Here is a 24,518-nt window from a genome sequence, read left to right as displayed (position 1 = left end):
GAGCGCAATACTTTTTTACTCGTTTGTGTCGGTCTAATGTCGAATAAACACACACACACACACACAAAAACCATGCTAAAAGGGCACAACACGGTAACAACCTTTTGATAACAATTAATTATTTGTTATTCGTTGTTAATTATTATTTCAAAATGTTTCATTGAAAAATTTAATTATTCAAGATATTTTGTACGGGGATATTTATTTCAGGGATATTTTGTCTGGAGAAATTTACTTTGAGAATTTTTTGTCCGGGGATCAAGACGCATGGAACCACAAAATTACCTCTAATTTCATGTATATAACGTTAACTTTTTTATATTATTAATTATTTTATTGAATTTAAGAGTTTAATTGAACCCTTTTCAAGCAATGAGTAATACAATCTACTTATTTATGTTAAAATAAATTTCATTCAGTGTCAAACGAAAGTTATTGATACAAGATGATAAATTCAATCTAAGAAATCTACCTTTTATTTCGGGTGTAGCCGAATGGCGGTCTTTTTTTAATTTTGAAATAATCTCAGTAATTTTTTGCAAGCGGGTGTAGTTTCAGACCTTTAAACTCAAATTTAGGCTCAACAATTAAAAATACAATAAAATTGATAAAGACCTTTTTGACAGAGAAATAAATTTTCTACAAAAAATTGTTCTTATCATTTTTTGGTATCTTTAATATTTAGCCCAGAATTTAGAGTTCAAATTTAAAAAACTAATTTCTAGCTCATACTTAAAATTAAAAGAAAAAAATAATAAAAATTTATTATAAAGGTAAAAAAAGGAATCTAAAAAGAGTTGATTGGTGGGGAGTCACGTGAGCAACAACCGCGTGCTCTTAAAACTGCTCAGTGCAGCTGCTCCTGCAAGAGTCGAGTTGTTTCACTTCTCACGCGACTCGCTTTCGAGACACATCGGCTCTTTTGTCACAAAATAAAATAAATTTTTGGGCTAAGAAATAAATAAAAATAAAATATAATATCGGTACTTTCTCCGTAAATAATAATGCGTCTCTAGAAAAGTTTTTAAAAAAAAAAAAAAAAAAAAAAAAACCGCGCGAGTGCTGTGAATCCCCGAATTTCAAGTGCAAATAAATAATTAATAAAAAAAAATTTAAGGAGTTTTTAATTTTTAAAAATAATGCAAAGATTAATTATTTTGGTGATTGTTATTGGCATCGTCGCACTTGAGGTAATAAATAAATTATAAAATTTTTTGAATGAAAAATAATGTTTTAATTTTAAAACGTCGATATCAGATTATAAGATTCGAGATGAAAATTCATTTTAATTGAGCAAGTTAATGGAAATTGCTGGCGCCAGACGTCTTGACGCTTGAATAACATCAATTTAATGTTTTTCCTCCATTCATGTATTTATATATCTTAAAATATATACAGAATAAATATTTTGATATTTTAATATTAAATTTTATAAATTTCAGCCCGAAAAAAAATGAGTGACTTTTTAAATTTAAAAAATACAGAGCAGAGCACTTTAAATATTTTTATTTAGATAAAAATAAAAAAATTCTCGGTCTATACTCCCTAAATAACGAAGAAGGAGACTCAGGGAATAAGAAAAATTAAAGCAAAAATACGAGTCAAGCCAGAGGGTGAATCCTGGGGCTGTTCTCATACTCTTATACGGAGCAAAAGAGGTGGATAAGTCGTGGGAAGAACGTTACTTTGCTATTGTTTCCCTCTCGTTGACGCGCACATTGTCCGACACAACTTTGTTGTATTTTCCATACATGTCTCGGTAGGCTATTACTAACTTTTTTTTACATTTCTGCTCTTCCAACAGGTTTTTTGTCTTTCGAATGGATAAAAAAAAGTTGTTGCTTTTTTGTTAGATTTTTATGAGAGAGGAAAATTAATTTTGCACGTATCTAGATCAGGCGCCAGTTCTTTGCGGAGTGTTTTTGATTTCAATTATTTTGAACGGTAAATTGAAATTAATCACATAGTTAATTATTAACTGTTAATTAAAAATAATTTGACAATAAATGTTCTCAGAATTTATATATTAATTAAAAAAAAAAAAAAATAAATATTATTTAAAAAATAATTCATCAGATAAAATTAATTATTTAATAATGAAAATCTCTTCACAATTAATGAAACTTCTTAAATAATATTTAATATATTACTATAATAAATAAAATTTTGCTTTTTTAAATAATGACTTTTGTTAAATCGCACTGTACTTTTTTAAATATTGATGTTTTTAAAGATTTAAGCTCATCCTGGTGTTACACTTATCGAGACCTTTCATTTGAGTACCCACATGCATTTTTGATATATTTTTCATATATACATATATATAATATATATAAATATATAAAATATATGAAAAATTGATGTGGGTACTCAAATGAAAGGTCTTGATGAGTGGAACATCGGGATGAGCTTGTATCTTTAAAAATGTCAATAGTTAAGAAAGTACAGTGCAATTTAACATAATTAAGAAACGACCTTGTATCTTGTGAACTATAGACATTTTTAAAGATATAAGCTCGGCCCGATGTTACACTCATCAAGACCTTTCATTTAAGTACCCGCATCAATTTTTCATATATTTTATATATTTATATATATTATATATATGTATATATGAATAATATATCAAAAATGCATGTGGATACTCAAATGAAAGCTCTTAATGTGTGTAACATCAGGATAAGCTTATATCTTCAAAAATATCAATAATTAAGAAATGACCTTGTATCTAGTAAAATATTGACATTTTTAAAGATATAAGCTCACCTCGATGTTACTTCGAAGTTACCTCGAAGTTACACTCATCAAGACCTTTCATTTGAGTACCCACATGCATTTTCATATATTTTTCATATATACATATATATAATATATATAAATATATGAAAAATTGATGTGGGTACTCAAATGAAAGGTCTCGATGAGTGTAACATTGGGATGAGCTTATATCTTTAAAAATGTCAATAGTTCACAAGATACAAGACCATTTGTTAAACCATTTACTATTAAAAAATATCTTATCAATTAATAAAACTTCTTAAATATCAAAAAATTCTTCTAAAATTTTTTAAAACAATCAAAAAAATTTTTTTCCTCAACTTTCAATAATATAAAAAATTTTTATAAAAAAATTTATTGAAACAATTGAGTTGTGTAAATTGTGTAAGAGGTTTTTAGTATCAGGATACACGAAAAAAAAAAAAAAAATTAAATTAATTACACGCATTTTAAGATTAAATACATAACAACTTTAAAAGTTTAGATTTACACGCGTTTGTACCTTTTACACGGGCTTATTAGCATGACAAGACCTCATGGGAACTACAAAAACTCCTTGTTAACATATATATGTATACGTGGGCGAGTATGTGAGAATTTACAAAAATCCATTCGCTCGGGACGATCCCCGCGATATTTTTCATTCTAGTCAACTCTTCATTGTCTTGTTATATATAGATGCATATATATTTGTACTAGAATTTTATTTACATTTTTTATTTCCATACACAGTTATTGTTGTCCCCTAGGCATTGAGTACAATAAACGTTTTTAACGAATCATTGGCGGCCTTTTTTTTTTTTTAACAGTTTTAGATTTTTTTATTTTAATTACAGGCGTGGCTCCATCACGATCATTTTTTTTGCTCTCTCGCATTTTCCCTTGGGCATTTTTTCGGTTTCGAGTTGTTCTTCGGCGCGTTGGTTCTGCCGAAGCTCAACCGAAGGGGTTAAGTTTTAATGAAACCCAAATTACGAGGCCAAACCCAGTCAGTCGGTTCTCTTCTATTATAAATTTATTTCTGTTAAACATTCATCGATTAATTCTCTCCAGACTTTAAATTTCCGAATACTCGCGTCTTATTTTATTTTATTTTATTTTTTTTTTTACGGATTAAATAAATCGCGTTTATTATTTAGTTTTAACGCTGCAATTCACTTTACTAACATTTTGGATGTTGAAAATATGAAAATAGGGCAACTATTATTACCTTGAATTGAAAGTTTAAAAATTAATAACTTGGAGCGTATTCAAGGTACATTCTGGCGATGTTTTAAATTTTTCTAAAACTTTATTTTCTTTTGGCTCACTGTAAAAATAAATGTTTTTTTTTTTTTTTTTGAAGGATTTATGATTTAATAATAAAATTTTAATATAAAAAAAAAAATTATTTTAATGATAAATTATATAAAAATAGATACAAATTTTTACTTTTCTAAAAAAAAAAAAAAAAAAAATCTTAATTCTAGAAAAATTGTATCTGCAAAATTTATAAATATTTAGTTAGAATTAATTTAAAAAATTTTTCGAAAAATTAATTCAATTTTTGGTTTTTTAAATTAAAGAAGTTTAAAATAAAAAAAAAAAATTTAATTTAATTTAATTAACAAGCAATTAATTTACAATTAATTTTGACAGTTGCAATTAATAATTGATATTTAATTAAACAAAATTAAAATTATAAAATTCTCAATTTTTTATAAAAATTTAATGAAGATTATTTGAATATTTTTTGTTCATTTTAAATTACTTAAAAGTGTATTATTATAATTAAAAAAAATTTTTTTTAAGACATTGAAATTTCAAATTAATTAAAATTTTTGAATTAAGTAAAATTTACTTAAACCAAAAAAAATTTCTCAATTTAAGAATTTTTCTACTCAAATCAAGAAGATTTTCTTCAAAATCATTTACTTGATTCAAGTTAATTTTTTTTTGTTGAGAAAACAAGATTCAATCCAAAAAAGTCAATCTAACCAATTTTATTTTAAAATAAATTAATTAAGGGGAAACACCACTGTAACGATAGAAAAAAAGAGGTGATTTTCGGGAATTTTTTTAACAGAGAAAATAGAGGAATTTGGGGATCGGATTTTTTTTATTTTATCAAGGGTACATCAAAGATTATTACCCTAAATTTTTATAAAAAACTATTTAATTATTACAAAGTTATTAACAATTTCGTAGAGCACTATAAAAAATTTCCCCCTCCATAATTACTTCGATAACTCAAAAACGGATCATCTGAAAATAAAAACCGAAATTTTTTTTTAATCAGTAAGGACGTAGTTATCATCGCAGGTAAGGAATTTTGAAAATTTTAATTTTAAAAAAAATGGCGACTGATTGAAAATTTTCTTACTATTCTTACTGTTTTTTTTTTTTTTTTTTTTTTTTTATTTTAACGCGGCTAAAAAAATCTTAAAAAAAAATTCTTTTAATTAAATGTCACCTGCAGGTGAATGTAAAAAATAAAAATTACCATAAGACCCGTACTTTATCGCTGAAAGAACGCGATAAATAAACAAATAAATAAAGTAACGTCTTTTCCTTTCTCAAGACATTTCCTTAGATAGACAATAATGGCAAAAGAAGAAGAAACACCTGCAGAATTTTAATTTGCATCGACAATCCTCTTGAGTAGGTGTCTTCTCATGGGGTTAAATTCCGTCCGAGTGTTTGTTGATGTCGGATAATTATTTTCACCGGAAAGCCCAACGCTCTATAGGAAATAGGGTGGGCCTTTTTACACAAGTGAAGTGTATAAATAATATAACGGACGTAACGAGACCGTGGTACTATTTGTACGTGAGTAGTAGCATGTATATTTTTATATAGGGGACATAACTCGGTTGTATCGCTCACGTACTAACATTTGTATAGAGCCAATTGTTTATGGGCGTATAAATGTCATATATTTATATATGTATGTAAAAATTTATGAAAGTGTGGTCGGTGTATCTCTTTTACTATTTAATAAACCTCAAATACTTTTGCGGAGGAACTAAAGTGAAAAAAAAAAAAAAACGGGCCGAGCTCACGAGGTCACGCCACACTGGCACTTCCGTTTTTTCGTCGACAAAACAGTGTCCGGCTTTTTAAAATAATAATATTATTTATGTGGGAAATAAATTTGAAGCGTTAGAGTCATACATACTTGCGGGTAATCTTAAAACTCTAGGTGAATAAATTAAATTGCAAAGAGGATGGCCGACGGTTTCATTTAGCGGACGGGAGAAGACTTGAAAACTTATAACAACCCTCACTTGGTACTTAACTCATGTTTCACGTCCAATTTACGTCCACGGTTAACTTTACTAATCGATTATTATTTCATTATAAATAAATTATCGGGTAACTTGAGCTTTAAGGAGTTTAGATCAATCAGTAGTTTGATTAAGGATGTTCCGAGATAAAAAACGTTTTCTTAAAATTTTTAAAAAATTTTTAGGATCTATACACAGAAAGAAAGAAAGAAAGTCTTGAGTCAAGCGTAAATTTTCTTCAATCAAGAAAATCTTAAGGAAGATTCAAAATTTCTTGAGCGAAGTTAAACTTTTTTAAGCCAAGAAAATTTCTTCTTGCTCCAAAATAACTTTGGTCTTCCTTACAATTTTCTTGGTTCAAGAAATTTTTTTTTTTTAAGTGTCTTCTATACGCAGGAATTTTTTTAAATAATCCTTGCGGCACTAAATTTTTAAATATTAGCATTTAAAATTTGAATATTTTACACGGAAAAAGTAAACTGTAGTAAATAATAGTTAATTTATAATAAATAATTATCAACTGCTAAAAATTATCATTTCAAACAGTAAAATCGTGATTTTAATAATCATTATGTAATATTTATCACTTAAATGCTAAAATTTATTCTTTACATAGAAGAAAATACTATTTTAAACCGAGTGAATTTTACAGTTTATTTTTTTCCGTGCAACTTGTGAATTTTCATTCAAAATTTTTTTTTTTTTTTTTTGCGCCGTAACAAAAAAACCTTAGACAAGTTTCTTCAGCCAAGAAATAAAATCTTCAACAAATTAATTTCTTATTGCAATATTGCTCATTTTTTCAAAAGAAATTTTTTTTTTCAGAGGACTCAGTGATGTAAAAAATGTACTAATACTATTTAAATTATAAATAACCGTATTTGGACTTATTTATTTTATTGTAATTAAACTAAAAGGGCTACAATGATGATTTGCAATAATAATCTGTATTTCGGTAATTAAAATCGATTGCAAAAAGAATTTCATTTATTTAATGTGTTTTTGTAAAGATTTCCGTAGTATTAATATCATGAAACCGATAAAAAAATAATTTGTAAAGATTTATCAAGTCTTTTTTGAAATACTAGAATTTGAATTTGCGCGCGCCTAATTATAAAGTTTGAATATATTTTCATGCTTATGATATATTCGACCAATCACATTACGAATAGTTTGTTTACATGATATATTTTCATATTTTTCATCTAAATTATAAGAATAATAAGAATTATTAAATTTTATATATTAAGAATTTTGATTATAAGATTCTTCTTTTGAGATTGTGGAGTAAAAAGGAATGATTACAAAATGGCAGATGAATCAAAATGTATTCAATTGAAGAAATAGTTGAGTTGGAAGTTTTTAAACTTCACTAGTTGTTTTTGGACAGATATTGAAGTATATCGAGAAGCAGAAAAAAAAAAAAACAATCGTGTAAACTGCAGATGAAGGGACTTGAGAGAACTGTCACAATGTAACTTTATCCCACATGCTCAATAAAGTGTAAAACGCAAAGATAATTTAAAAAGTAATGAGTTCGTTAAAAAGATGGCATCGGATGGCAACAGGGCATTGCGATTCACCTGAGTTTTGCGACGCGTGCCATCGACAGCTGCCACTACAGCTGGTAAACCTAATAGATGCTCGTTATTCCGTATCGTTGATTCGATGTGCCGCTCGTGGAAAATTACATTTCTGCGATCAGTAATTTAATATGTCTATCATTGCACAGAGGATAAATATTTTTATTTCGCAATGCGGTTGATAATTATAAACAGCCTACTACTACTATTATTATTATTATTAGATTTTTTTTGTTCGAAATTTTTCGGTAGCCGTGGGCACAGTAATAATTACCTGCCGAATTTTCAAATAAAAAAAATAATAACTGTTCTAAAATCACGAGTGGGCGGCAGCTGGTATCTGAACGCTCTCGATCCCACGCTTTAGAGATCCAAGATCTTCCTGATAAAATTTTTTATCTCGTTTGAATCAATTTTTTTTTTTTTTTTTTTTTTTTTAATAAAAAATACAATACTAATTTTTTTAAGGAAGTTATTTATGTCAAAAAAGTAAAAAAAATTTTTTTTTTTTTTTTATAGATTATATTAAACTTTATTTATTTAGAAGACAATTGATAAAAAAAAATTTTTACAAACGAGTCTTTACAATAAACAAAAAAAAATATTTATTTATAATTATTTTTCATTTTATTTTTTTTAATAAATCAGTAATAATAATAATAATAATAATAATAATAATAATAATAATAAATAATGTTAAATTACACTGAACAGATGTTAACAAAGATTTAAAAAATACAAAACCGAGTTATGCGTTTAGTGTTGGGGGTGAGCAAATATACTAATATTAACAGTATGCTACAGCATTAGGATGGTTGAACACTAAACAAAGATTAATATATAATTGTTGTATACTAATACATAAAGTCTGGAAGATTACCATAAAACTACAGTGACCAGATGGCACAAAATCCTGGACGATTCACTAAAAAATGACCGTAAGCTCATTTATGGATTTACGGATTTATGGTGAAGATGATTTCACCGTTATTTTACAGTAATTCCGGAACCATTATAATTATAATAAATTACCAGACAATATTAGAAAATAGATTAAAAAACTTTATACGATTATTAAAAGACTTTGTAAAAAAAAAAAGGATTAACAAAAAAACATTTACTTCATTTAGCATACTATATTTTTTTTTAAATCTGTAAACTGTTTCAAAAATTTTCTTTTAAATGTAAAAATTGAATGACAAATTGCTAATAAATAAAGTGTATTATTATTATTATTATTATTATTATTCCACGGTTTTAACATTTTTAATTAATAATAATAATAATAATAATAATAATAAATGTAAAAAAAATTGAAGCAATAGAGGCGGAAGAAACAAGTAAAGGTGTTCTTAAAAGTCAGCTGGCCTTCGTCTTATTCACGCACCTGTTCGTTTTTATAATACGAATCGACCCGAATAACTTATCATCTCTCTCGCCCTCACCTTCACCCTCACCCTCGCAAGTATATATAAGCTATACATAAACAAATAAATAAGTACAAGCTTGAAAAAAAAAAAAAAAAAAATTTGAAATGTATTGACAATTTTGATTAAATTTACAGGTAGCTGAAGGAAGACCGCGAATCCGTCATCACCGTGGGGATTCAAGATGCAACCGGTGTGGTCCAGGTTGGGGAGTAACAAAACCTTGCACCTCAGACCGAGATACCGAGTGCAGCAAATGTAAGCCCGGTACCTACAGCCCTCACCACAATCTCCAGTCCTGTTGGATTTGCTCGCGATGTGGCCCTGGCCTCTACGAAGCTCATCGTTGCACTTCTAAAACAGACACCGTCTGTGACTCTTGCTTCCGTCACGCCCCTGAGAATCCTGACTACCACAAAAAATGCTCTGATCACAAGAACCTCTTCCTGGCTCCTGAAGACGCAATCAACACCGGGGAACAGAGCTCTCTGGTGAATCAAGAAGACGATGGTGAAGATCAGAAAATCCAGGCGGCTATTTTGGCGGATGACGTCAAAGCCGAGTTTTTTATAAATTAATTAATTTTTAAAATTTTAAAAAACAAAACTAGTCACTGAAAGACGATTTTCTACTTGTATATACATATTACATATATTTATATAAATATATATATATATAGATATAGATATTTATATTTATTTTACTGACAGCTATTGTATTGTCAATAATTATTAATAATTTTGCAAGTCAATATTCTGCTAATTATTTTTTATAATCTACGCTTTTAAAAATGTACAGTTAGGGTTTTTTTTATTATTTTAATTAAATAATTAAATATGAAAATAATTTTAACTAGCAACTTTGCAGTCACTATATGACTGCAGTGACTTGTGAAATATAAATAAATAAAATTTTGCTTTATTAAATTTATAAATTTTGTTAAACTGCACTGTACTTTTTTAACTATTGACGTTTTTGAAGATATAAGCTCATCCCGATGTTACACTCATCAAGAGCTTTCATTTGAGTACCCACATGTATTTTTGATATATTTGTCATATATACATATATATAAATATATGAAATATATGAAAAATTGATGTGGGTACTCAAATGAAAGGTCTCGATGAGCGTAACATCAGGATGAGCTTATATCTTTAAAAATATCAATAATTAAGAAATTACGTTGTATTTTGTCTAGTGATGATATTTTTAATGATATAAGCTCATCCTGGAGTTACACTTATCAAGACCTTTCATTTGAATACCCACATCATTTTTTCATATATTTATATATATTATTATATATATGGATACATGACAAATATATCAAAAATACATGTGGGTACTCAAATGAAAGGTCTTGATGAGTGTAACATCGGGATGAGCTTATATCTTTAAAAATGTCAATAGTTCTCAAGATACAATGTCATTTCTTAATAATGTATCTAGAAATAGAGTATTTTCGAATGCAGCCTAAATACTTATCATCATAAATTGACTATTGGTAAGAATTATATGAAATCTTGAAAAGGCACAACTCCAGGTCAAGACTTTTCTAACGATAAACTCACTGGCCACAAAATTTTTCTTATTCTCTTAATAATATAGATTAATCAAAAAACAGTACATTGTAATAATTTATTTTATTTCTCAAGTCGTCACTCGAAAAGCTGAAGTTTAACTGCAGAAATAAAATACATCAAGGAAAAAATAAAATTTACATATTAACCAATACATTTAGCACTTTATAAATTATTTATTTAATTAATAATATTTTTTTGTTATAATTTTTGTTCATGATTATGCACGTCATCAACTCTTTAACAACCGTGCTCACACACTCGGGATTTTTTTTATTTTATATATTTTTATACGAATTCATTTATATTTTTTTAATATATATATATTTATATATGATACGAGCATAATTTATTTATATCTCATATAACCGCGCAATAACGATTTAAATCTATTTGTTCCATGATTTTACTTTATTTTAATCAAGTAATTCTGATAATTATTATTATTATTGTTTTCATTATTTTTTTTTTTAAATCTTTGTACAATGAGAGTGCACTACATTCAATGAAATCTACAATAACATGTGTACTAAGATGACTTAAACACTTTCACAATCTCATCTTCACTATTTTAATTTTTTTTTATATTATTATTATTATTATTATTATTATTATTATTATTATTATTATTATATTAATAATAATTATTCAATATTATTTCAATTGTATATTTAGATTTAAACATAGGCGATTATATATTTTAATACTTAAGAAAATTGATTAGCAATTTTTTAAATATTCCCGCTGCTTTTGAGATTCAAATATCCTAGTTATTAATGTATGTAATGATTAAAGACTCCGAAAATAATATTTAAAAAAAAAAAAATCAACTTTCTTGAGTAAATTTAGAGCCTGCACTAATTTTAATTCTATAGAAAGTTAACACTTATAAAAAGAAGAAATAAATTTACATCTGAGTAATAAAAAACAAATTGTCAAACAAAATAAATGTGAAGCCTAAAATAAATTATATTAATATTTATAATAGTTATAATTGTAATTATAATAATAATAATAAAAAATACGCAATAAAGCGAATCCTGATTTAATAAATTTAATTTATTTTTTTTCCTATTGAATTATTGATAAATCAATTAATATTTAATAACCATAAGTTATATTAGACAAGCCAATAATTAACGATTGCTATTTACAATTGAAATCTACCTTTACAAATCATCATTTAGTCATTTAATTACCAATAATTCAACTTATAATTATAATTTATAACATAAGAAAATATTATTAATTTTTAAAATAAAACCGGATGATTTTTTGTTAGACAATTAACAAATTCACCGGCAATTAATATTTGTTTTACAAAACACAGAGTATATAAACAAAAAAAAAAAAAAAAAAAAAAAATGATAATTAACGACTGTATATGGGGTAAAAATAAATTTGAGCTCCATTTAAATACGCTGGATCTAATTAATTAATTATTGTACAACTAATAATAACGCAAAAGCCTTATCGTTGCAACAGACAAGTCACAAGCAACAAAATGATACAGCGATTTTTTTTTTTTTTTATAAAATAATAATAAAAGAATATACCCATTTGATTTAATTAAATCAATAGTCAACTAGTAAGTTATTATCAATTAAATACCGGACTAATACTGTCCAATTGTCTTGGCTATTCGTGCTTCATTGATGAAATAAACAGCCGATCAGTTTTAAACTACTGACCGGGAGTTAATATTTTTTTTTTTCTAAATAAATCAAACAGTCAATCCAGCTTGTTCGTTTTTTATCTGACGTTTTAATTCGATTGATATTCGTAGATTATATTATTTTATATACGATTGATGATACTTATCATATTTTAATGAATGAATAACAAATCAGTACCTTTTAAACAGCTTAAAATTGATCTACCAGCAGGTCACATATTTCTATCGACATTGATTCTTTACTCGAGCGTACAGTCAACCGGAACATCTATTAAGGTTTTTATTAATTTGTTATTATTAGTAATTTATTTTAATAACATTCAATTGTTATTTCAGAGATAAATAAAAGATAAATACCTGAGCTTGTTTGTTTGGTTCTAGACGTAGCAAACAACCAACTTGTTGTGCTCGCATGTGAACAATACCAGCGCAGACAAAGTTATCGGGATTAGGATCGATATTGTCAAGTAACTGCATTCCAAAACCTTGTAATTTTGTACGGACCTGTGCCAAGTCCATTGGTTGTTGGGCTTTGAAAATTTTTTGGGAACGTTGTTGATTTGCGCTATTAAAAAAATTATTTATTTTAATAATTTAGAAAATTTTATTTAATTAAAAAATTTAAAAATATTAAAAAAAAAAAAATACAATACCCGCCAAGGTTTTTCCATCTCGCAAAAAATGACTCTCCGTTCATTTCCGTTGGCTCAAAGAATTTGTTTATCGTCAATGGTAATTTCATTGTTATCTTTTGTGGCATATTATTGTACATAAATGATATTACCATGCTGGGTGAATCTAAAATTAAAAAAACAAAAATATTTTTAAAGATAAAAATATGAGTTTAATTTTTTTGTCATATTAAATTAAAAAAAAAAAAAATGTACACGCGTTAGAAGTTATAATTCTTTGGCATAAAATAAAAAAAAAAATGCAAAAATTATCGAAGAAAAATTAAAAAAAAAAATCAAAAAAGTTTTACTATAATAAAAATTTAGCTTTATCGTATAAACATAAAATCATTAATTATCATATGAATTTAATTCAATATTATTTAAGATTTTTCTGAATCAACTAATTTTGGAGTTGCAAAGATATCAATAGTTTACAATCGATAATTATAAAATATTTTAATTATTTATTTAAAATATATGTTTCTTATAAAATAATTCTTTATTTATTATTTAACTTAGTGATAATATATTTTTAATTAATATATATTCAAAAATAATATTAATTTAAATGATCCTGCAAGGAGATCTACTGATCACGAGCACATTTTTTCTATTAAAAAAAAATTGTTGAAAATAGACCATTTTTTCCCGGAGGAAATCTATGTAACCCTTTAAGGCATGCAATAATTTCGAAATTAATCAATAAATTTTTTTAATAATTCAAATATGCAATTGATAGCTTTTTTTTTTTTTTTTCTACTATTGTATTATTACTATTACTACTATAAAAAGCACCTTTGAATGCACTTGTACTATTATTATTTTTGTATTCTTATAGTCGTCAGGGGACATAGTCCTACGATCAATTACATAAAGCAAAAAACAAAATGATAAAAATAAAATTACCGTTATAATCATCAATACACTCAGCATTAATCATTTGTTGAATTTGTGCACCAGCTTCAAGTACCGGATCAACAGGTTTTATTTGAACAGCTAATTTAGCTTGATTTTCATCAGACCAAGCCAATTGCGGCTGGAAATTATTAAGAGCAAATTGGGTCTTGTTGCCATAAAATAAACCAACACGTGCGAGATTCTGTCGGAATTCCGATTTAACGCCTATTTGGATCAGATCATTTTCAAACAGCACCCCGTTGTTTCTACAGACAAATCTAAAAAAAAAAAAAATAATAATAATAATAATAATAATAATAAATGTATCATGATTTTTTTTTTAATTTAAAAAATAAATATAAAAATACATACTTTTTAGGATTGTAAGAGTTTTGTGCGCCATTGGTAGCGGTAACTTTACTAGGCGCATTATAAATATCCCCTAGAACATCTAGCAGCATTCCAGTATTACTAGTAGGCTGAGAAGAAGGCGGAGTAGACAGTCCCAGTAAGTCAGCAGAGGAACTGTTGACATTGGCAGCTGCAGCGGTCCCAATAGTAGCAGAAGCCGCAGCAGTTTCATGATTAGCGCTCGGAGCCGGGCTCTTATTTTCTCTGATTTCATTCTCCGGTATCCGTCCTGGTTTCTTCTTCTTCAGCACAGCCAAAATGGAGCTTTCACGCTCGGGGAATGCCGGCATTTCTTCAAGCACAGTCGCTAATACGTCCGTCGATGCGATAATACTCAACTGCAAATACTCAGAAGCCCGTTGTTGAAGTTCAGCGTCAGCACTGCGCAAGTTACTGTGTGTCCTGAAGACATCTTGAATTTGTGTACGTATCTCAGGAAATAAATTAACAAACTTAATATAAGTCGACAGTAGCAGTGCGCGCGTCATCGGTGAACACAAGTGATATTTGGAATGTAGTAACTGGAATTGTACTGCCGGTGACGAGCGAGCGTCTCCAGCAATTAAATTGCCGAATTCACCGAGAATATAGCCACCAACTTTAACCATATTTTCATGACAAGCCGGAGCTTGCAGTGCTTCGAATACAGTTTTAGCAGCGTAGCCTTGGACATCGTCGCGATTAATAACTATTTGGATTACTCGGTACCAAACTTCTTCGGAGACATAGTCACCGGCTATCCTTATCAAATTCAGAATGACATCGACGTACCACGTGTAGTCAGTCGCGTATTTTTCAGCGAGTATCGCGACTTTTAAAACCATTTCTTCGCGAATTGAGTAATCAGCTGTTTCGAGATAATTAAGCATCTCTTGGACTATTTCTTCAGCGTTGCTTTTATCGCACATCGCGTAGAGTAAATCAACAGCTTGCTGACGCACCGAGACGTCTTTTTCCATCTTCATAGACAGTATCACGACTTCCTGATGTTTCTTTACAGCTTCATGGGAAAATTCAGACGTCGCTAGGTGACACATTGACTCAAGAGCGAGGTACCGTAAATTGGTCTCGCGGTTTGAAAGAAATTGTCCAAGCTGGTTGCAAGCACGTACCAGTAAATTCGGCTCGCTGTCGTTGTGGATAATTAAACTTATTGCTTCAAAGAGTACTGCGTTTTTGGCGTTTGAGTGCTGGACTTTTTTAGACTTAGGAGGCTCTTGTGCTTTGTTGAGAATCGTTTCTAGACACTCGTTCAAGCGACCACGCACTCCGGGGTCTTCGGCCGGCGGGGTGTAGTTCTGGAGAAGACGCAGCAGTTTTACCGACAGCCAGGGCGCGGGGACGAAATAGTAAGTGTAGTCTTGAAGATCGGTGTAATTCGCTGTTACTATTCTGCTCAGACGCGACACTGCCAGGCTCACGCAACCTTTGTACTCCTCGGGGTTACGTTTTACCAGAGCGTCGATCAGCGAAGCAGCTGCTGTTACTACTCCGAGGTGCTGGTCGTTTAGAAGGTGCACGATCCGAGATGTCCATTCTCCTCCGGGAACTACTTCCGGGGCTGTTCGTAAAAGTCGCAGCAGGCACAGCGCTGCACTCTGCTTCACTACATCCATCGTGTCCCTGAATTAAGATTTTTATTTAGTTTAAATTAATTATAAGTCGCTGCCTTTTTTAGAATTTTTTTAGTTGATTTTGTTTGATCGATTTTTGGGTTTAAATTTGTTTTTTAATTATTTTGCTTTGGAATATTCAATTTAATTTTTTAGGGGTTTTAAGATTGCGGTTCTAAATTTATTAGTATTTAAGTCACGCACGCTTCCGGTACACTTTGCTCGCAAACTAAAAGAGTTAGACTTCCGTTAAGGTTTTTAAAATTGAATAAAACTTATTTTGGCGTCACTATAAATTTAAAATTTTTTTTAATTTTAATTTAAATAGTAAAGTACAAGATTTATGCTTGAGTAAAATAAAATCAATTTTGGTAATTATTTACAAGTTGGGTCAACCCCATTTTGGGCCATATCTAGGTGAAAAATTCACATTTTTTAATTTTTTTTATTCTGCTTATTTTTACGGCCGATTTATGATAAAAAATATCGTGAAAGAAAAAAATAAAAATTTCGATAGATTTTTTGCCTTCAAAAGTTGGAAAAAATTTTGGCTCTCATGTTTTTGGATAAAATTTATATGTTATTTTTTTTTTTTATATTTTTTTTTTTTTTTAAGTATATAAAAAAACAAAAAATTAAAAAAAAAATTTCGTTCAATAAAATAAAAATCAATATAGTAGACCCCGCTAGTAAATAATTATCTCAATTTTTTTTATTACTTGAAAAGTACCGAGCCCTTGATTTAAAAAAAAAAATGTTGAGATTGAAAAGTGAAAAATACTTGAGATCTAGATTTTTAAAGCTAAGCTTTAAAATTTTACCTAATATCCAGTCGTCTAGATCCAAGCGGTGTTTGATGTAAGTGTAAGTGTTAGATGTAGAAAAATAAAACATGGTCTTATAGGTGAGCGGGAAACTTACCCAGAAACAAGTAACTTGGGGATTTCATTTCCAAAGGCCTCTGCCATTTCCTTACTACCGATGTTAGCGATACACTGGAGCGCCAGATTAACGTGAATTGGGTTACGAGATCCCAAGTCATTTTTTATGCTTTGTATTATTAATTTTATGAGATCACTGTTGGTATTAACCAGCACTGAGATGAATAGGTACCCCTGTCGATAAAATATAATTTATTAATTTAAAATTTACAAGTTATAAATTATCAGTGTAGTGATTATTATTTTGGGTACGTACAATTTGTTTTTCAGAGTATTTATTCGAGGATAATAAATTAACAGCTTCCATATGTCCGAAATCGATATCATGACCAAGTAAAAATATAAACAACAATTTGCAGACGTATTTTTTCTTTTGGTATCCATCGACAGTTTTGTCTCCTTTGAATTTACTTCTTATATTTGCTAATTCTTTATTTATCCTTTTTATTTCGGCTTCCTTACTTTTACCTAAATAACAAAAAATTTATTTATTAATTAAATTATTTATTAACAATAATAAAAATTAATGGCTGACTGCCATTTGTCTTGACCTTTAAATTATATTTGTCTAATTTTTAATTATATAATCTGGATTTAATAAATTTCCTAATCTTATTAGATGTAAATCATCGACATTATAATTGTTATTATTACTATTTTTTTAAGATATTTAAAATCTCTCATTTAATTCATTAAAATATTTTCTATCATGTAGATACTGTATCACTGCTCCGCCCCCAAAAGACTAACACTCTTACTTGCATCATACTATTTTTTTTTTTTTTTTTTAATCATCTCTACTCACGTACTCATTCTCTCACAATACATTACGCTCAATAGTAAATTGCAATATCTTATTATTAATACTTTATTTATTACAAAATACATAGAAATATATTTATCTGATTTCTTTGAAAAATTATTTTTATTTAAAATATATTAATAATTTATTTCAGTTAAAATTTTTGACTAAATTCTTTAAAAAAAAAAAAAAAAAATTATTTTTCTAATTAACAAAATCAATTAAAATTAATTTATTGATAAAAACTTCAATTAAAATATATTTACAGCTACCAAATAAGATAGTAATTAATTAAAATTAAATATCTTACTCTCAAACTAATTATCAACAAATCTATTATAATACAATCATATAATAACACTCCAATAAACAATTACAATTTTATCTTTCATCAGTTTTACAACAAACTTATTATCAGAGAATTAAACTCCATTATTCTACTTAACTAAAAAATTAAATTTAAATTCACCTAAATTATTTTAATACAAATATAATTATCACCAAAATAATTACATCATAACTATTGTTATTTTATCGTTCATCGAACTTACTCCAATTTTATTGTTAAAATCAGCTAAATTATTTTATAAAAAATTTTTTAACAAAAAAAATAAAATAAATTATATTACTGTTAATTTTAAAAATTTTTTTAACAAATTAATTACAGTAAAAAAATGCTTCTAAAAATTTTCACTTGTAATTTTTATGTGAAACTTTTTATTAAAATTTTTTTTTTTAATTATTTAATTGCTACAAAATTGTAAAAAAATTTTTAATGTCTGTCAAAACTTTAGTGTTATAATAAATTAATAATAAAAAAAAAAAAAAAACTTACAATTTCTAATATCTGAAATGAATACAGCGAGTCCACGCATGCCATCCCCACGTACGGCCGGCATCTTGCTATCTTCAGCTTAGAACCACCTGATGATAAAAATCATGTCCAATGTCAGTAACTGATCAAAAGATTTTTCAAATAAATTATAAATTATTTTTTCTATAAATAGACGAAAAAAAAAAAATTATTCACTGGGGAAGAAAAAAAAAATTAAGTCAAATAAAATCAATATCACGTCGCTCATTATCCACTTGTCAAACTCAGCAATTATATTTTAACAGCACAAATATAAAGCCAAAATTTGGCAATCGATATCAATAGACATGCTTGCATATATTTTTAATTAATAAATTAAAAATTTAATTAATATTAAATAAAAAAAATTGGAGCCAGTAAATTTTATTTGAATACACTACTTTGAATAACAACCGGTGGGTTGGTATAAAATAATAAAAATAAATGGCGACCCAATTTTGACAGAAAAGTTAAAATTTTGACAGCAGGTCGTGCTCTAGCGCGCGCATCATAAAAAAGTCAAAGATCGAGCGACTGGTGCTTGAAGTATGAAGGAGACAACTAAGCCCAAGTCCCAACTTGGAATTGAATGCTCTGTCTTCAATTACTTTAATATAACTACAATTGCTGGTAATTCAGTTAATTGTCTTGTCTTACAACTTGGATATTATAAATATTCCAGTGCGTATTGTATTAAATTTTCCTTGACTTGTCACAATTTTATATTTTCAGTCCATTTAAATTAAAGATTTAAATAGATCAAAAAAACGGACGTTGGAGAGTGGAACGAAAATGTACCATGCGAGGAATTCGCCGAAACCCTCCCTGTTTACTTTCTAGATGTTATTGGGATATATAAAAGTGAGTATTAGCTTTTTTTAAGTTGATAAATCGGATAATAACTTACCGATTTGGGAGAAGAACAATTACGCGAACTGCTTAACTATAGGTTAACACCCAAAAAAAAATAGTTTTATTAAATGTATGTCGTTGCCACGAATTTAGTGGCTGTCGCCATTTGCAGCCGTTGACTAGTATGACGGAACGAGCTTTGGAGCTTCGTTAACGTACGAGTGACATCGGTGCGCAGATTCAACGCCCGCGCCTGCGTCATTTTACTGCGCATGATTTGGAAATTTTACCGCGCTTATTTAAATTTGTCAATTTTGACAATTTTGTAAGTGGAGCAGAAAAAAATTCATTTATTTTTTTTATTATACTCAAATTAACAATGTAAATTAATTTTTTTATTCGAATTTATTTTTTAAATAATATGAAACTAAAATTAAAAATGACTCCAAATTCAAGTCGACATCCGCCATTTTAAAGATAAAAAAAACCTGAAATTAAAAAAAAATTAAGAATTAAAAAAATAAAGGATTAGAAGACACTAGACAATTTTTTTATTTTTCTTGAAAAATGAACTAGGCATAGAAAATTATTTATAAAAATGTTATTTATTATTTTTCAGAGCTTCTAAAAATGGAATTTGTAAATAAAATTTTCTTGCTATAATTAGTTTTCTAAAAAAATTATAAAAATTATCAGATGTCTCTCAACTTCAGTGTCATTAATTTTAAGAATTTTTTTAACAAATAAATTATGGCAAAAAAAAATTGACTAGTAGAAATTTTAAAAAATTAAAAATGCAATTTTTTAAAAATAATTTTCTAGACCTAAATTATTGTCAAATGTCTGCTAATTTTCAGTACAATTAATTTTAAAATTCTTAACAAATATTATTGAAATTATAATATTAAAATTTTATTGTAAATAGATAGAAAGTTAATAATTTCAAAATATATGAAAAGTACCTAATTGCAATAAATTAGTAAAAAATTCTATTTTTAAAAATAAATTAATTAGCTGAAGCTTGAATTTTTTGTAACAACATTTCAATCCGATCTTTCATGACAGGTTGTCCTTTTTTGGTTCTTTTGCTCAATTTTTTGAAAGCTTCAAATCTTTTTTGCTTAGACTTTTTTATTGCTTCTTTTCTTTCTTGAGTTTTTCGAATAAATTCTTCTTTCTTAGCTGACCGTTCTTTCTGGAGGTTTGCTTGCTTCTCGCGTATTTTATCCAAATTTCTAAAACGAAAAAAAATTTTTAATTAAATAAAAAAAAAGTCAATAATCAATCACTCAAACTTACTTATTCCCACGTGTGTCGCGACTAGCTATTGATTTTATAAATTTTTTAGACACGTGAGCTTCATTTTTCAGTTCATGCAGCAACACGTTCTTCCTCTTTGACACCCATTTATCAACTGTAAAAATTAATACAGTAAAAATTAATTTTAATTACTAAGTTAAAAAAAAAATTAATTAATTAATAAAAAAAAAAAAAAATAGATGAAAATAAAAACAGAGCACATAACCAAAGCTTACCTTTGTAGTGATTACTATACTTTGCTTCTCTGTATTTTTTTTTATCAAGTCCCACAGTTTTATTTGACCCGCTCGCTAAACTATCATCACTGTTTTGACCTTTTTTAGGAAAACGGCCCATATTCAAAAATAAATTATTAAATTAAGTGTTTGTAGCTTCAATAAAATAAAACAGACTTCAACAGAACATGAGCTGTAAAATGTAAATAAAAAAATTATAATCCCTCTACAGTTGAAACTGCGAACAACTACCCGCCTTTTTATTCAAATGGGAAATTTTCCTGTTAATTCCAATTTTTTATCCCACAGCGAGAATGGCATAAATAAAAAATTATTAAAAATATTTTTGAAAATAAATTTAGCAGATATTTAATAATTTTTTTTTCAACAAATAAATTAGAAAAAAAAATTGACATTTAGAAATTTAAAAAAATTAAACATGCAATTTTTTAAAAATAATTTTTTTTGTAAAATAAAATTTAATGACAGCTAACTTTAATGACATTAAAAAAATTTTTAGTGTCAATTTTAGTGTCATTAATCTTCATAATAAATTATAAGTTAAAAATTTTTAAATGGAAGAATATAAAATTAACTACAAAATTATTGTAATATCTTGAATATTGTTCAACATTCATAATTACAACAATGCTTCAATATTCGTCCGACGACCATGCTTATCATTTAACAAAATGCGTCACATATCTAATAAACATTTAAAACCGCTGCAAAATTATCCAATTATTGATAACTTACAGGTTTGACAAGTTGTTTCCTGACCATGAAACAATTTACTTGTTTTTGTACTTTTAAGCTTCAAGTTATTTAGTTAGCAATAAAAAAAAAAAAAAAAAAAAAAAAAAAAAAAATGAGGATCCATTTATTCATATTCATCTTCGTTGTAAATTCAGTCTTCTCGGTAAGTAATTACATAAATATTTCCATTAATTTTCAAGCTTCTAGATTTGATTCATTGAATTAATTCAGGCGTGGCCAGACGAAGACGACAAACATGGAATTGGAAATGTTCAACATGAAGAAACACCTTGTGGTATCGAAGCTTTACTCTACGGCGGGGTTGGGTATACAAACTCCCGTCCAGGTCCATTGTTTGATGACGAGTATCTTCCGAAATGTAACTGCTACCAAAATTTATTCGAATCTCAGAAGAATTACATCTACGATGACTTGATACTCTATAAAGCCTCCAGTGGATCGGGTGGATACGGAGAGTTCGAAGGATTCGGCAAGGGCGATATTACGGTATTTCTTCTTAAATAAATTTCTTCATTCTTTAAATTTAAATTAAATTAAATAAATAAAAAATTAAAAATTAAATAAATTAAAAATTAAAATAAATTAATAAATTAATTTACACATAAAACAATAAAGTTAATTGACATTCGAATTTTTTTCATAATTTTACAGTAATAAAATTATTATGAAAAAAAATTTAATAAAAAAATTCCACATGTAAAAATTAAAAAAAATTATTATCGGAAATTTTTTAAGTATTTTTTTTTTTTGTAAAAATTTCAAAAATTGACAATTGTCAGCTAACTTCATTTTTATTTAAATATATATATATTTTTTTTTATTTCAATAGCTCCCAGGAGTTAATTGTATAGATAATGACAGAACACCGATCGTTGGACCTGAGCGTTCTGGAATAACTTACCAGGTAAACTTGAACAGAACTGTGATGACTGTGCGGGAAAACGAGTACTTCACGGCTGGACCTGAAGGGAACAATAAAAATGGATATAATTATATTGAATTTTCTAAAACAGTAGACGAGGACAGCACCTTTAAATTGGTAATTACATACAAAGAATCCCTTATTAAAAAAAAAAAATAATTTATTTATTAAAATCATTAAAAAAAATTTGAAAAAATTCAAAATAATTTGATATATACGCACTTTGCATGGATTGAATAATTTTATTCTTCTCAACAGGGTAAAGTATCTCTGAAAAACGGAAAGAAATTAATTTTCGATTCTTCAGATCAAGTTGACCAGGATAGCATGAAAGATATTTGTGAAAAACATACACCGAGGTCCATTGAAGATAATCTGATGAAAATATTGAGTGCTGGTATTTTTGATGGCTCCGAGTGTCCAATAATGGAGGTGATTATTTTTTTCTAATAAATTTTAGTAGCCAATATTTTAGAATTGAAATTATTTTTTGTTTTTTCAGGGATCAAATTTTACTGCGCCGAATAGTATAGACCCATTTTTAATGACATTCAATCAAAAAATGCCTTGTGGATATTACTTGCTCAATTATCACATGGACACGCCAGATACTGATGACGCGTTGGCCCTTTATTACATATTTGAAATAAAAGAGGACGAGGATTGTCTTAAAGAAGAAAAATAAAATCATTTATAATTTATTAATTTTTTGTGATACTGAATTTATCGGATATTCGATCATTTTTTTCATTTTTAACAAATAATTTATGAGAATAAAAAATTTGTCTTGCAGAAATTGTAAAAAAAAAATAGAAAAGCTTACTTTGAATAATTTATTAGTAAATTTTTAAGATTTAAAAAAAATTTTTTTAAAAATTGCACATGTCAAAAATTATAATATTGAAGTTGGCGGTCAGCTGTCAATTTTAAAAATTTTTTTCACAAATTAATTACAATAAAAAAATGCTTCTAAAAATTTTCACTTGTAATTTTTATTAATTTTCACACGTGAAACTTTTTAATTAAATTTTTTTTTAATAATTTAATTGCCATAAAGTTCCAAAAATATTTTTAATATCTGTCAACTCCAGTGTTATAAAAAATTTGAAAAACTATACGTGCAATTTTTTAAAAATATTTTTTTATTGCTGCCGGCTAATTTAATTTTCATGAAGTTGACAGATATTAAAAATTTTTTTAGAATTTTATAGCAATTAAATTATTATTAAAAAATTCCACGTGTGAAATTTAATGAAAATTATAAAAGCATTTTTTTATTGTAATTGATTTGTTAAAAAAGGTTTTTTAAATTCACAGCTGACGGCAAATTTTAGTATCTTGCATTTTTTCAAAAAAAAAATCCTAAAAATTATCAGATATCTCTTAATTTTAGTATCATAAAATGTACCTGTATTATTGATGAAAAAATTGCATACTTCTTGATAAATTTTAACCTCAAGAAAATTCTGTTGTGGTTAAAGTAATTAATTTTTGTGAAAAAAATAAATTAATAAACAAAAAAAAAACACTATTTAATTTTTTAAATCAAACAAAAAAATATTTTTAAAAAACAGCGGTTAGAAAATTTAAATATTATTTAATTCTAACTAACATTTACTTTCTTCCACCGAAAATTACAATTATTAACATGAAATTGAAGTTAGCAGACGTCTAAAAATTTTTGAATTATTTTATTAATTAAATTACAACTAAAATAATATTTATAAGAAATTGCACTTATATTTTTTCAAATTTTTTACACGTGACAATTTTTTTTTTAATTTTAAAGTGAAATTTTTCCAAAAAAAAATTTCTAAAAATTTTGAAATGTCGGCTAACTTCATTTTCATTTATTAACTGATTTAAAAAAAAAAAAAAATTATTTAAAAAATGCCGCTCCGGACAAAACAGCAGCACATGCGCGTAGCA

At 27.1% G+C, this 24,518-nt stretch overlaps 4 protein-coding genes and 1 long non-coding RNA gene across 8 annotated transcripts; 2 read left to right on the top strand and 3 right to left on the bottom strand.

The window, feature by feature from the left end:
* Nucleotides 1-918: 918 nt before the first annotated feature.
* On the top strand, nucleotides 919-12,185 carry LOC141528307 (uncharacterized). 2 transcript variants are annotated; one of them, XM_074244292.1, is made up of 2 exons: nucleotides 919-1,190; nucleotides 9,192-12,185. In XM_074244292.1, exons 1-2 carry the CDS (start codon nucleotides 1,140-1,142, stop codon nucleotides 9,630-9,632), a joined length of 492 nt encoding a protein of 163 aa, XP_074100393.1. In that variant the 5' UTR covers nucleotides 919-1,139; the 3' UTR covers nucleotides 9,633-12,185. The 2 variants fall into 2 exon arrangements, with proteins under 2 accessions (XP_074100393.1, XP_074100392.1); XM_074244291.1 differs by lacking the exon at nucleotides 919-1,190 and adding an exon at nucleotides 7,474-7,671.
* On the bottom strand, nucleotides 4,949-19,536 carry Ap-2alpha (adaptor protein complex 2, subunit alpha). Of its 3 annotated transcripts, none has more exons than XM_074244280.1 (10): nucleotides 19,411-19,536; nucleotides 18,486-18,574; nucleotides 17,105-17,316; nucleotides 16,829-17,022; nucleotides 14,256-15,917; nucleotides 13,893-14,161; nucleotides 12,966-13,110; nucleotides 12,670-12,877; nucleotides 12,491-12,580; nucleotides 4,949-5,022 (listed from the first exon to the last, which is right to left on the bottom strand). In XM_074244280.1, the coding sequence occupies exons 2-9, from the start codon at nucleotides 18,547-18,549 to the stop codon at nucleotides 12,503-12,505; spliced, it is 2,832 nt and encodes a 943-aa protein (XP_074100381.1). In that variant the 5' UTR covers nucleotides 18,550-18,574; nucleotides 19,411-19,536; the 3' UTR covers nucleotides 4,949-5,022; nucleotides 12,491-12,502. The 3 variants fall into 3 exon arrangements, with proteins under 3 accessions (XP_074100381.1, XP_074100382.1, XP_074100380.1); XM_074244281.1 differs by lacking the exon at nucleotides 4,949-5,022 and adding an exon at nucleotides 9,524-9,542; XM_074244279.1 differs by lacking the exon at nucleotides 4,949-5,022 and having other exon boundaries at nucleotides 10,790-12,580.
* Nucleotides 19,537-19,700: 164 nt separating this feature from the next.
* Nucleotides 19,701-21,083, bottom strand: LOC141528382 (uncharacterized). Its single transcript, XM_074244426.1, has 4 exons — nucleotides 20,891-21,083; nucleotides 20,655-20,769; nucleotides 20,318-20,590; nucleotides 19,701-19,843 (listed from the first exon to the last, which is right to left on the bottom strand). Exons 1-3 carry the CDS (start codon nucleotides 21,009-21,011, stop codon nucleotides 20,362-20,364), a joined length of 465 nt encoding a protein of 154 aa, XP_074100527.1. The 5' UTR covers nucleotides 21,012-21,083; the 3' UTR covers nucleotides 19,701-19,843; nucleotides 20,318-20,361.
* A 572-nt stretch (nucleotides 21,084-21,655) lies between these two features.
* LOC141528381 (uncharacterized) lies at nucleotides 21,656-23,981 on the top strand. Its single transcript, XM_074244425.1, has 5 exons — nucleotides 21,656-21,809; nucleotides 21,878-22,153; nucleotides 22,497-22,706; nucleotides 22,848-23,021; nucleotides 23,092-23,981. The coding sequence occupies exons 1-5, from the start codon at nucleotides 21,759-21,761 to the stop codon at nucleotides 23,272-23,274; spliced, it is 894 nt and encodes a 297-aa protein (XP_074100526.1). The 5' UTR covers nucleotides 21,656-21,758; the 3' UTR covers nucleotides 23,275-23,981.
* On the bottom strand, nucleotides 22,532-24,251 carry LOC141528383 (uncharacterized). The gene is made up of 4 exons (XR_012479364.1): nucleotides 23,998-24,251; nucleotides 22,943-23,256; nucleotides 22,812-22,859; nucleotides 22,532-22,629 (listed from the first exon to the last, which is right to left on the bottom strand). It is a non-coding gene; the product is annotated as an uncharacterized LOC141528383 (long non-coding RNA).
* Between the last annotated feature and the right edge of the window lie 267 nt (nucleotides 24,252-24,518).

This window comes from Cotesia typhae, unplaced genomic scaffold, assembly GCF_013202065.1.
Source record: "Cotesia typhae breed Kobodo isofemale line unplaced genomic scaffold, CoteBio_Ctyphae contig_43, whole genome shotgun sequence".
Lineage (NCBI taxonomy): Eukaryota > Metazoa > Arthropoda > Insecta > Hymenoptera > Braconidae > Cotesia > Cotesia typhae.
The sequence above is the reverse complement of the archived record's forward strand: the minus strand, read 5'-3'. Positions and strand labels throughout refer to the sequence as shown.